The sequence below is a fragment of the Microplitis mediator genome, chromosome 9, assembly GCF_029852145.1.
Source record: "Microplitis mediator isolate UGA2020A chromosome 9, iyMicMedi2.1, whole genome shotgun sequence".
Lineage (NCBI taxonomy): Eukaryota > Metazoa > Arthropoda > Insecta > Hymenoptera > Braconidae > Microplitis > Microplitis mediator.
Genome location: NC_079977.1, coordinates 3,687,321 through 3,700,680, shown reverse-complemented (window position 1 = coordinate 3,700,680; position 13,360 = coordinate 3,687,321). Strand labels below are relative to the sequence as shown.

At 26.0% G+C, this 13,360-nt stretch overlaps 2 protein-coding genes across 3 annotated transcripts in view; one reads left to right on the top strand and one right to left on the bottom strand.

Moving 5' to 3' along the window:
• LOC130675046 (tyrosine-protein phosphatase non-receptor type 13-like) overlaps positions 1 to 5,730 on the top strand; it is a 29,015-nt gene extending 23,285 nt beyond the window's left edge. For both annotated transcript variants that reach the window (XM_057480502.1, XM_057480503.1), the window contains 3 exons: positions 1,062 to 1,225; positions 1,767 to 1,916; positions 3,560 to 5,730. In XM_057480502.1, the coding sequence (XP_057336485.1) occupies positions 1,062 to 1,225; positions 1,767 to 1,916; positions 3,560 to 3,676 (431 nt within the window). In that variant the 3' untranslated portion in view covers positions 3,677 to 5,730. The remainder of the gene's footprint in view (positions 1 to 1,061; positions 1,226 to 1,766; positions 1,917 to 3,559) is intronic.
• A 199-nt stretch (positions 5,731 to 5,929) lies between these two features.
• On the bottom strand, positions 5,930 to 8,820 carry LOC130675049 (E3 ubiquitin-protein ligase RAD18-like). The gene is made up of 4 exons (XM_057480505.1): positions 8,596 to 8,820; positions 8,413 to 8,491; positions 7,081 to 7,618; positions 5,930 to 6,361 (listed from the first exon to the last, which is right to left on the bottom strand). The coding sequence occupies exons 1-4, from the start codon at positions 8,644 to 8,646 to the stop codon at positions 6,088 to 6,090; spliced, it is 942 nt and encodes a 313-aa protein (XP_057336488.1). The 5' UTR covers positions 8,647 to 8,820; the 3' UTR covers positions 5,930 to 6,087.
• Positions 8,821 to 13,360: the final 4,540 nt, after the last annotated feature.

Sequence of the window (13,360 nt, the reverse complement as noted above, 5' to 3'; positions counted from 1 at the left end):
AAATCTAAAGACCAGATCAGAAAACTAGACACTTGAAGCTACAATTTGCCTTTTTTGTTTTTGTCGTATGACCATTTTCCTTCGAGTTACAGCCTGGGGAAAATCACTTTAAAATTTGAAATTTATTTAATATCCCTTAATTTTTATAACTAGTGTATAATTTAAAATTTTTTAAATTTTGAACTGTTACAATTTAATTCCTGGATACTTTTCGAAATTCCCTGACATTTCCATGATATTTCCCGGTTGCATTAAATTCTCTGATAATTTAATGAATTTATTTAGTAAAAATTACTAAATACTTGATGGGTTTAAAAAATTTTGTTAAAATTATAAAAATTAACGTGAAATTTTTTTTATACAAAAAAATTAAATTTAAATTTAAATTTAATTTTCAAAAATTTGTGAAGTAAAAATTACTAAATACTTTATGGGTTTAAAAAATTTGGTTAAAATTAAAAAAATTAATGTGCAATTTTGAACCAACAAAAAATTACAAATTTTTGTTTCTATAAAAAAAAATAAAATTAGTAAAAAAACAATAAATATTAAATTCGAATTTAAATCTAAATTACATTTTAAAAATTTTAATTAAACTTTTTAAATAAATATGAATAAGAAAATATAATTATTATTCATGAATGTAAATCGTATTAAAATAAAAAATACATGACCAAGTCTACGCAACGTGGGATAAAATTATGCATGAAAAATTAACTTTATTAAAAAAAGTTTCTAATGATCTACTGTGTCAGTTAAATAATTTTGCCGCCGGGAAGTTGTTTGAATTGTAAATTCAGCTTAGTGTTAAGTGATACTTTATCGGCGTATTAGCGAATATTTATATCTTTCTACTACATATATATATATATAGATTCATATTCGAGCTGTTTAGTATCATAAATATTTATGGCATTGTGAAAGTGATAGACTTATCAGTTTATTAAAGTAGGGGATAATTTAAGAGAGGGTAATATTGTATTAATAAAAATGGCGGATAATTAATAGGTGGATTTGTTAGTTGTTTTTTTATTATTATTATTATTATTTTTATTTTTTAGGAAAAATTACAACTGCACAAGATCCCGCTGGCAGTAAAAGTTTACTCAAGTGGAAGGGTGTTATGTTTGCACCAGACGACAGTAATGATAACGGTGATACTACAACTAAAAATGACAATTTCAATGGAACTGTTACTAAGGAAAATAAATACAAAGACTGTGAGGTAAATATATATAATTAATTTGAATACTTAATTAATATTTTTTTAATTTTTTTAACTCAATGACTTAATTAGTAATAAAATTTATATAATTTATTTTTTAAAAAAATTTACGATACTGCAATCGGCCGAGGTCTGATAGTTTTTGGATTTTTGAAAAACGATAAATTATAAAAAAAAAAATATTTTGAAAAATTGCACTTATAGTTTTTTTAATTCTCTACATGTGCATTTTTTTAGTTTTTTTTTAAAATGAATTTTGAAAAAGAAAAACCAAAAATTGTGAACTGTCTGCTGAACAGGATCATAGAAATTTAAATTATTTTTAAAAACGAAAAATTGGAGATTAAATTATACTTTGAATTAGTGATTACATAATTACTTTATATTCACACAGTCCTTGAATTAAATTACTGAAGTAAAAAATTTGTAATTACAAACATGAATAAATTAAAATTTTATTTAAAAAAATATTTTATGTTTGTATTTATTAATAACGTATTATTGAATTGATTAATTAATGATAATTAAATTAAATTTCAAGGTATTTATGGTTGAATTGACACGTGGTTGGAATAGTCGCTTAGGATTTAGTTTACAGTCACACGAAAACTCAACTATAATATCAATGGTGCATCCTGATAGTGTTGCTGCTAAAGATGGGAGATTAAAACAGGGTGATATATTAGTTATGGTAAGTATATTTTTTTTAAAAATATAATCGACATTCTCAGACGATACCCCCACTCAAAAAAAAATTTAATGACTCAACTGTCATAACAATAATGAAATTTTAATAATTAATTAATTAAATAAAAAAAAATGGGAAATTCAAAAGTGCGCGCCTCAATCGCCCAATTTATTTTTAATCACAACTTTTATTTTGTGATACTAATTAATTTTTTTTTTAATTAAGAATTTTTATTCAACTTTTAAATTTTTATTTCTTGTTTTCAGTTTAATTTTTTTTTTAAATATCCCGCCTTTTTGTATTAGATGCCGCTCTTTTTTTCAATGCTGTTACGCTGGTGCTGCAACCAGTGGGCGGAAGAAAAATGAAAAAAATAATAATAATAAAAATAAAAATGGCGGCTGAATTTTTCGTGAATTACAAGTTTTTTAATTTTTATTAATTGCAATTAAAGCAAAAAAAGTTGGATGGTAATTAACGATAGGATTCTTGTAGTCACCAAACTAACGCTGATAAAAAAAAATTAGGTCCGTAAGCCGTTTTTTTTAGAGAGTTATCGTGATTATAAGAAATCCGCTTCGCGCTTGAGGTGCGCAAACTAAAGCATTAATCGAAAAAAGTGCGCAGTTGCAATAGATTTTAAAAAATTATCTACATTTGTTATCAATTAGGAGTTAAACGAAATTTGAAAAGTAAATTATAGCCCAAGAAATTTGAACTTTTGAATTATAATAATGACGTAAAAAATTTACTGAAGTTTATTTTCAAATTTCGTTTAATTCCTAATTAATATCAACTGCAAATAATTTTTTTTTAATCATTACCTCGGCGGAAACTGTGACTTTTTTTTTCAATTAATGCATGAATTTTTTTTAATTAATTAATTAATTTTTTATTTACAAGAAATCCGCTTCGTTCTTGAGGTGCGCAAACTAAAGTATTAATAAACAAAAAGAGCGCAGTTGCAATATAGATTTTTAAAAAATTATCTACACTTTTTATCAATTGGGAGTTAAACGAAATTTGAGTAAATTTTAGCCCGCGAAATTTGAATTTTAATTATGATGTAAAAATTTTACTAAAATTTATCTTCCAAATTTCTTTTAATTCCTAATTAATATCAACTGCAAATAATTTTTTTTTAATCATTACCTCGGCGGCAACTGTGACTTTTTTTCAATTAATACATAAATTTTTTTAATTAATTAATTTTTTAATTACAAGAAATCCGCTTCGTTCTTGAGGTGCGCAAACTAAAGTATTAATAAACAAAAAGAGCGCAGTTGCAATATAGATTTTTACAAAATTGACACTTCTTATTAATTGGGAGTTAAACGAAATTTGAGTAAATTTTAGCCCGCGAAATTTGAACCTTCGAATTTTAATAATGATGTAAAAATTTTACTAAATTTTATTTTCCAAATTTCATTTAATTCCTAGTTAATATGAGCTGCAGATCATTTTTTTTTAATCACTACCTCGGCGGTAATTTTAATTTATTTTTTTTTTTTCATTAATTAATTAATTAATTTTTAATACCGATATGACAATTGAAAATAATTAAATATTTTTAAAAAGTTGGGATTATTGTTGGAGAATTTTTTCAGTGTAATGATAAATTTAATTAAATAATTATTTAATTTCAGGTAAATGATGAGAGTGTAGAAAATATGCCAACGACTGACATTATTGATTTGTTAAGAAAAATACGAGGTTCTATCGGCATTACAGTTGCGAGGCAAAAAAAAAGTAGCGACACGTGACGATAAAAAGTATAGAAAAGAAAAATAAATAATTTAATTACTAAAATAAATAAAATTAAAATCATCAATCAAATCATCGAGCTTATAAATTAATTTGTACGTATACGTTTATTTTTTTCTTTATCTTTTAAAAAAATTGTTGATCAATCATGAGCTATAAATTTAAAAAAATCTATATACTATTTATCTTGAGAGAAAAATATAAAAAAGTTAATTAATAATAATAAAATAAAATCAGTCAATGAAAATATATATTTAATGAAATTTAAAATTAATAAATATATGAATTTATATATTTTATTGATAGATTGTTGGAGAAAAATAATGATAAAGTTCTTTAGTCTCTTATAGTTGAATTTTTATATATTAATTGAAATTGTTAAATAAATAAATAGTAAAAAATATTTTAAATATTTATTAATTAATACCATGTGCGGTATTAATTTTGAAACAACTTTTATTATTATTATTATTACTATCATTAAAAATAATAATATCTTGGTGGATTTGAATTACGGTAGATTGAGGTCATTATCGTTAGTCGACCTTCGAAATTTTAGTAAAATACGGAATTGTGCGGTAATTTACGGCAAAACTACGGAAGTTTGCCGTAAATTTGCGGTAATCGTGCAGTAATTCACCGCAAAATTGCCGCAAAAAATGCAGTAATTCTTCGTACAAGTAAATCTACTGCATCGTAGGGTAAAATTCCCGAATTTTACGGTAAATTACGGCAATTATCTAAGTCTTGACCTTAGAAATTTTAGTAAAATACGGAATTTTGCAGTAAATTGCGGTAATTTACGACAAAACTTTGGACGTTAGCCGTAAATTTGCGGTGATCGTGCGGTAATTTACCGTAAAATTGCCGTGAAAATGTAGTATTTCTCCGTAAATGCAAATCTTCCGTCTCGTATGGTGAAATTCCCGCATTTTACGGTAAATTGCAGCAAAGGGCGGTAAATTACCGTAAATTATGGTGGATTTGCTGTAAAAATACAATAATTTAGGCAAAATACGGCATCTTAAAATAAATTTAGGTATTTTACGGTAAAATTACGAAACTTAACAGTAAATTTGAGGTGAAAAAGCGGCAATATTCCATAAATTTTCGGTAACTCTGCGGTATTTTACCGTAAGAGTGCAGTATTTTTTCGTAAAAGTAAACTTAGCGTATCGTACGGTAAAATACGGTGATTACAGTAAAGAAAACGCTGCAAGTTTTAGTAAAATTCCCACATTTTACCGTAATTTGCTGTAAAGTGCAGCTCATTACCGCATGCTACTGCAAATTACCGTGAAATGCGGTGACTTTGCCATAGCAATTCTATTTTTTAGGAAAAATACGGCATTTTTTAGTAAATTTCGATATTTTAAGTTAATAGGACGAAACTTTACAGTAAATTTGCGGGTAGAATAGCAGTAATATACCGTAAATTTGTGATCTGTGGGATAATTTACCGTAAAAGCCTGTAAATTCTCACAGATTTTTGTAAATTACCGTAAAATGCGGCAAATTTACCGTAGAAATTCTGTATTTTTCGATAAAATGCGACAATTACCGCAATTTACGGTAAATATCATAATTTACCGTAATTTGAATCCGCCAGGGCAGCGATAATTAAAAAATTATAGTTACTGATTTAGTATTTAATTTAACTGGATATTAAATTATAAAATATTTTCAAATTATAAAAAGTATTAAATAATTAAAATAGACAATTAACTTAAATTGTCTATGACTTTGTTAGCAAAAGATAAATTTTATTAAAATTAAAGCAAAGTATCCGTTAAATTTAATCAACAATTTAAAAAAACAAAAGCAATATCCATCGGATATTATTATTAATAAATAAATTAATTTAAAAATGTTAATTTATCGAACGATTTATCGATAAATTTCACTAGTAAAAATAGAATTTAAAAATACAAATTAGTTAAATTTAAAAATAAATCAAATGATACCAAAGGTGTGTAATTGTAAGGGCAGCTCTGTAAGCGCAACTTAAAATCCAACTTAATAATTTAGTTAATTAATTAATTAACCAATTAATCATAAATAATTAAATAAATAAATGAACTATTGTCTAAAAATAATCGATGCCTTCTCGATAAATTATATAAGAAAATAAAATATAGAAATGAATACTATATAAAAAATATAAAATGACTTATCGATTGAATGTGATGTTAAAATTATTAAATAAATAACAAAATATCATTTGAAATAATTAATTTTAATAATTACAGTATGAGAACAATAAAAAAAAATATTAGTACAATAGTTTTAATAAAATCATCTCTTAAGTTCACGATCTCTTATTTTGATATTATCTACTAATGTAAATTTATTTCGAAATAAATAAAAAAATATATATATATATATGTATGTGTATATTTTGCGAAAAAAATTAACGCTTGTATCGCATACTAATAGGAAGTGTCTCGACAGTTTTTTCTAGTGTCTCTTGATCGTTGCATTGTTTCAGCAGATCTTTGGTACTTCGTGGTTTATTTTTATCACACTCCGCATTATAGAGTGTGCAGTATCGCTGATAACGAAGCTCCAGAACTTTGCGCGTGCCCTTGGTAGAAAGGCCGACTTCTTTTAGTTTCTTTTTGAGCTCTGCGTCTTTCATTAAATTTAATACTAACTTTGGTAGATGTGGGCGTTTTATGATTGGTCTGTAATTTGATATTTATTGATTATTGATACATTGGTTATTTTTAAATTTATATAAAACCGTGTCTAGGATAATTTTTTATTGGGTTTTTGATTGGAAAACTTGACTTTTTTTTTAGGCGCGAAATATAAAATTATTTAAATTTTTAATTCACTGGTTTTTTGAACAAAATTTTTCTATTAGATTTTTTTTTACGCAACGAGTTTAATTTTCATTCAATTTTTAGAAAAATTAAAAAAAACATCGGCTTGTTATTAAATTTGTACGGAAGTTGTAAAATTATGATCCTGAAGTTAGCAGACAATTAAAAATTTTTTGATTTTTTTTTTGGACAATTAAATTTGAAGAAAAAAAAAACTAAAAATATGCACATGTAGAAAATTTAAAAGCCTACAAGTGCAATTTTTTTAAATATTTTTTTTTTTCATAATTTATCGTTTTTTAAAAAATCCAAAAATTATTAGACGTCAGCTAATTTCAGTTTTATGTAAAATTAGCAGTAAATTCATTCAAATTAAATAAAGAAAAATTATTATAAAAATCGCGTCAGAGAATTTTGAAATTTTTTTTTCCAAAGGAACGGAAACTATTAAGAGAAATAAAATTTTCCAAAAATTGGTTGGATAAAAAAATTAATTTTCAGACAGACAAAAAACCCAAAGTTACAAAACTGTTCAATAAAACTCAAATTGCCCCATCGATCAAAAATTTCATACTTACGTTGTATGAATATGAGGAATCGCTTCTCTTTTAGAACAATTTTCAATATGAATATTTAAATTTACCCCTGGTATATTGACACGACAAACAGGACACGCTTTCAATTCATCGGAATCGTTAACTTCTGAAGAATTTGTATTTTTTTGCGATATCTCGTCATTGTCCAGCGTTGGCTTATTGGAATCCAAAGATTTATTAGTCGAACTGTCGCAGTTATTTGGACATTCATCGATATTTTCATGAACTTGGTCCACTTTTTCTTCAGACGTATCTACTGTTCCAGAATCAAAATTTTCTTTACTTACGTTACAATTTTGTGATTCACAAGATGTCTTATTTTGATTTATTTTGTTGTGATCAATTGTATTGTTATTAAATTTCTTCATACATTCGTTCAATTTAGTTCTTACTTTGACAAAATTTATTAAAATATCTTCTAGAATTCTATTCGGACTCAATTGATTTTCAAATAATTCGTGAAAACATAGAGGACATCTTGTTTTGTAGTGCAAATATTTTCTTATACATAAAGAACAGTCTAAAAATAAAAAAATTCAAATTTATGATCCTGTAGTTAGCAGACAATTTAAAATTTTTGAATTTTTTTTTTTTTTAAATTATTTACAAGAAAAAAAAATAGAAATATGCACGTGTAGAAAATTAAATGCTGAAGTTAATCGACGTCCAATAATTTTTGGAATTTTTTCAAAACTTTAAATTGTAATAAAAAAATATTTAAAAAAATTGCACTTGTAGTTTTTAAAATTTTCTACATGTGCATACTTTTAGTGTTTTTTTTTCTAATTGATTTGTTAAAAAAAAATCAAAATCATTTAATTGTCTGCTGACTCCATGACAGAGTTTAGCCGACTAATAATTTTTGTTCTTTTTTAAAAATGATGAATTATAAAAAACAAAATATTTAAAAAAATTGCACTGGTAGTTTTTTAAATTTTCTACATGTGCATATTTTTATTTATTTTTTTTTAATTGATTTGTTAAAAAAAAAATCCAAAACTTTTTAATTGTCTGCTGACTTCATGACATAATACTGAATGTAGCAGACGTCTAATAGTTTTTGAATTTTGAAAAAAATGATAAATTATAAAAATAAAAATATTTCAAAAAATTGCACCTTTAGTTTTTTAAATTTTCTACATGTGCATTTTTTTGTTTTTCTTTTTTTTGCCTCTGATTGGTTGAAAAAAAATTCAAAACTTTTTAATTGTTTGCTGGATCATGAAATCAAAAAAACTGTAGATTTTAATTAATAGACGTCAGCTAATTTCAGTATCATAAAATTTAATTAGTAAAAAATAAAAGTTAACTTACAATTATGAGAACAAGGTGTAATTACCGGCGTATCCAAATAATCATAACAAATTTTACATTTCAATAAATTTTCGATCGACTAAAACAAAAATTTTAGTTAAAAAAATTATTAAAGAATAAAAAAAAATTATAATCAGGAGATTTTTTGTAATTTTTAAGTTATAAATAAATTTGTAAACTTACTTTTAGTTCTGAGAACTCTACTGGCCAGACAATTTCTGGATATTTTTCCATTATTTCACTTAATAATTCTTATAATTTATAATTAAATTTCTTTAGTTACTTAAAAAAAAACGTACAGTAGTTCAATTGGAATAAATTGTAAGTCAAAATTTCAATTTCACAATTTTTATGACTAAAAATCACAAAATGTAAACACTGGTACACTTTTACCGACAGAGTAAATTTTAACCACGTGCTTTTAGTGGAAGTACTTTCATAATTTGCCGCCAGTTGGCGACACTAGACTAGTTTTCTACTTTGGATTGATCCTTTGTTTTACACAACTTTTTACACACCGCAATTGCGAAGCTTCGAAACTCAGAGGAAAAAAGTTGATAAAAAAATATGATTTCATAACTTTTTATAATTGATTTCAAAATTTCATGTATTTTTTAAAAATTAATATTCACTTTGTTAAAAAGTCAGTAAATAATTTAATTAAGTAATTAATATACTTTGCAATGGTAATGAAATTATTTATAGAAATTAAATAAACGAATGATTTTAATCATTACTTGAGTTATTTAAATCATGAGCGATAATTTAAAAAATTTGAATAGCTCGAGTGTTTATTCATTAAAAATTAATAATTTATATTTTGGGTCAAGTTCACTCTATAGTATTTGTTGCTATTGATCATATATTTGCATTGTTTAGTTATAATAATTTTTTTTTTTTACTTATATCGCGATTTATGATAAATAAAAATTATTGTCATGCGCAAAAAATTTATAGCGCAAGAAATATTGTGCATTATGAAATTAAAAGAAAAATTTTCTTACACAAAAAAAAATAATTTCTTAGTGCAAAATATTTTTACTCTATTTTTACTCTAGACAGAAAATTTTCTTAGGGTGAAAAAAAATTTTCTTGAGCCAAAAAATTTTTTCTAGTCCTGAGAAGTTTTTTTTGGAGGTAGTGAAAATTTTTTCAAGGTAAGTAAAATTTTTTTGCGCCAAGAAATCTTTTTTATCTGTCGGCAAATTCATATATTTTATGTATAGTCGATTACCAAATTTTTTTTTCAATTTTATTATAAATTTATTTTTGAAAATGCTCTACTTTAATTAAATAGCCCATAACGTTTTGCCCGATTGGGTTAATGGTTTTCGGGATATATATTTTCAAACTTAACAGGCTCCCGACAGGGTATAAGAAATGAGGCTAACAACATTCTCCCTGACTAGTTATCTAACTGGGTTTTCGATAGTTCGGGCAACGAAATCGTCCCTGGTCTGACACCTTCTCGGGTACATGTCACCGGGCCTTACTTTTACTCCCCGATCGGGTGTTGGTCGACAGTCGCGCACTTTCTACCAGGGAATATAAAATTTTCAATTTTTTAAATAATTTTTATTGCAGTAAAATTATTAGACCAGTGCGCATGCTTCGCACTTGAGATGCGCAAAATGTATTTGATACTAGATATTTTCTGTGAAAATATTTTTAAAAATACGTTGCATGCAAACTTTCATTCAAATCCTTCATAAAATTTTTAAATTTCAAATCATAAATTTAAAAAAATCGTTTTTGAATATTGAATGCTTAGCGCACTTCGAGCGCGAAGCGTTTTTTAACTCCGATTTAAAAATTTTTAAAATCTACACAAGATATAAAATAAATTTATTGTTACAAAACTAAAATTTTTAAGTCATTAATTAAATTTCAATGATGATAATTAATAAAAATTTTTTTTTCCAAGTTCATTGTACCCCAAAAGTTTTTTATATCCAACTCATTGCCGGGCAATTATTTTAAATTTATACTTTAGAATAATCACATATATTTATCATACTTATCTCTTATAAATCATGAAATTGCACTTTGAAAACAATTTATAAAATAAAAATAACTAACACTAATATTTCGATTGAATTGTATTCGTGATTACTATTATCAATAAAAAAAAAAAAATGATTAATTACCGAATGAAATAAAAGATAAAAATGTAAAATGGTGATAAAATAGAAATCAAAATAAGTATTACGAAAGCGTATAGCGGCAGCAGAAAACAAGTAAAGAGAAGAAAGAGGAGAAGAAGGTGGAACATGGGGAGGTAAAGAAGGAGGGAGAGAAGGAGGAGTTGAGGTACAAGTCATGGCACTCGAGATAAATAACCGAGCAGTAATTGCGTGCAGAACGATACCATATTTCATACGCGTTATAAACCATAACTTAGGAGGCAATTACTGTGAGTACGTAATTTATCATCGCGCGCCGGCGGAAGCCGTGACGGCCGCGACTGGTGGCAAGGGTGATCATACTAGTAGCTAGCTAGCTGACAAGCCAAGCACTTTATACTTTAACTCTGAACCACTCTTCTTATACATTAAGAATATATATATATTTATATATATTTAAACAGGTAGACTGATGAATATCATCATCTCAAAATAAAATCACCGAACTTCAAAACTTCATTCTTCTTATTTTTTTCAGTCTTATCTTAAATACTTTTCATTTTTTTTTTTTATAATTTCTTTTTTATCTGCAGCGTAAAAATATGTAGTCAAATAAATGGATACAATGAAGCATAGTAGCAATGATAGTAATGATGAAATTACGTAATTTGCAATTAAATTGTATCTGTGAAAGTTTAGTTTTAAATTGTGTCTAAAAAAGTTTAGCTAATCTCAAAAAAATAACGCGATGTTTATTTTTCGGGCGACCAATGACCTTGTCAGAATTTAATCAGTTTCATAAATTATTTTACGGTAATCGAAGAAACTGAAGCATTGATTGATTTATTTATTATATATCTTTGGACAGAATTCATTTTTTTTATTTTGAAAGATTAGAGATTTTGGAAGAAGATTTTTGATGGGTAGAATGAAAAAGTTGAATTTTTGGAAAAATGTTTACGCAGATAAATTTTTAGAAAATTATTTCTTCAAAATTTTCGGCTGGTCCATTTTGCCCCAGGTGTCATGCGTAAGGCTAAAAATGCGCAAATATATCGGATTTATAGTAATTAGACGAAAAATAAAAAAAATTTGTTTTTTGATCCAAATTTCAGGGGGACCGCTCTGCCCCACCCTCCCCTACTACTCGATAGCATGTGAATGAAGTGCAATTTCTACTATGAAAATATTAAAAATTTAGTTACTGGTTAGATGTCCTTACAGTACCAAACTTTATGAGTAATTTTTACTCAAAAATTTTGTGCGTTTAGGTGGGAATTTTTAGTTTTTAGAAATTTGAAAAGTTAAAAATTCTCTAGGAGATTTGGGAATCGTTTAATAAAATTTTTTTTTTATTTCGTGATATTGATCTTCAAGATTTGAATAGAGACTTGTTTTTTTTTTATTTCAAAGGATCGATATTTTGAAAATAATCATAAGCATCTCTATAGTTTTTCTAGTATAGGTTCAGAATATCCAGAAAATTAAATGTGCCAGAAAAAGTCTAATTTTGAACTCCCTAATTTCGAATTCTTCATTTCTTACAAAAAGTGTACGAAATTTCTTTTATCGCCAATCTGTAACTTTGACTCCAGAAATTTCAAACTCATTTTCAAAGCTAAAGATTCATTGTACAAAGTTTCAAATTTCTCAAATTTTTTTTGTGGCCTAAACATCAGAATTAACGATCTAGTGATCAAAATATTTTTTTTATTTAAATTTTATCATTTTTCCAAATTTCGAAATTTTTTTTCGAACGACGAGATTTTTTCTCAGGAGTCAAATTTGGCGCTCTTCTACTCAGAAAAAAAGGATTGGCACAAGAAAAATTTTGTGTTATAAAATAAAAACGGAAATTTTCTCAAGGCGAGAAGAAATATTTTTTTTGTGTACGTCATTGTGACTTAAAAGTACTTTTTTCAAAATACGTCATCCAACAACAATTGCTATATTTTTATAATATATCTTACCCGAGTATAAAAACATTTAAAAATCTAAATAATAATTCATTTTTTACGACTCCGCCATACTTTTTCTATCTGCATAAAAAAAAGCTAAATAAAATTTTGAAAAAGTTTACCATGTCCGTATATTAAAATTATTAACCAGGTCATCTAGGTCGCGGTACGAAGGGGTAATATTTTTAGTGTTTTTATATTTATTTACTTTTAAAAATAAAAAAGTGGTTATAGCTCTAAAATATGATACATTGATACTCTGAAGCACTTTGTTGAGAGCCGCCAAGTCTCAAGACAAGTATCATATCATTTTACCTTAAGTCGATTTGCTGGCATTGTGTACACAATATAGTATCATATAATATAGTATAATATAGGATCGTACATATAGTAGCATAGTACAGTATATACTTTATACTTATACTTTATTTGCCGCAGCATTCAGCTATCATCAAACTTGATGTTCGCTACTCAGCGATGTGCTTGAGGAGATGTCGGAGTATACATATATACTTTGCTAGACACCATCAGAGAAATGGGGAGATGACACTGTCTGACGCTATACGATGTTCCCTTAAGTGCTCCGGGTACGTCTTATCAATTCTTATTGACGGTAGATATTATCTCTTGGGATCGAATGAGGCAATCATATATTCTATGAAAATATGTTATGATGACATATATATATGTGCAGTCAAGTCAGGAATTTTTCTTTCGTTTTTCCGAGTCGAAAAATAATTCCAGTTTTAAACTTCAAATGAAAAATTCGAGGTTTATTTCAATTTGTCCTCACTAATTAAAATTCTTACACTGCACAGAAAAAAGTATTTCTTGGCTTAAAAAATTTTTGTTCAACCTAAGAAAATT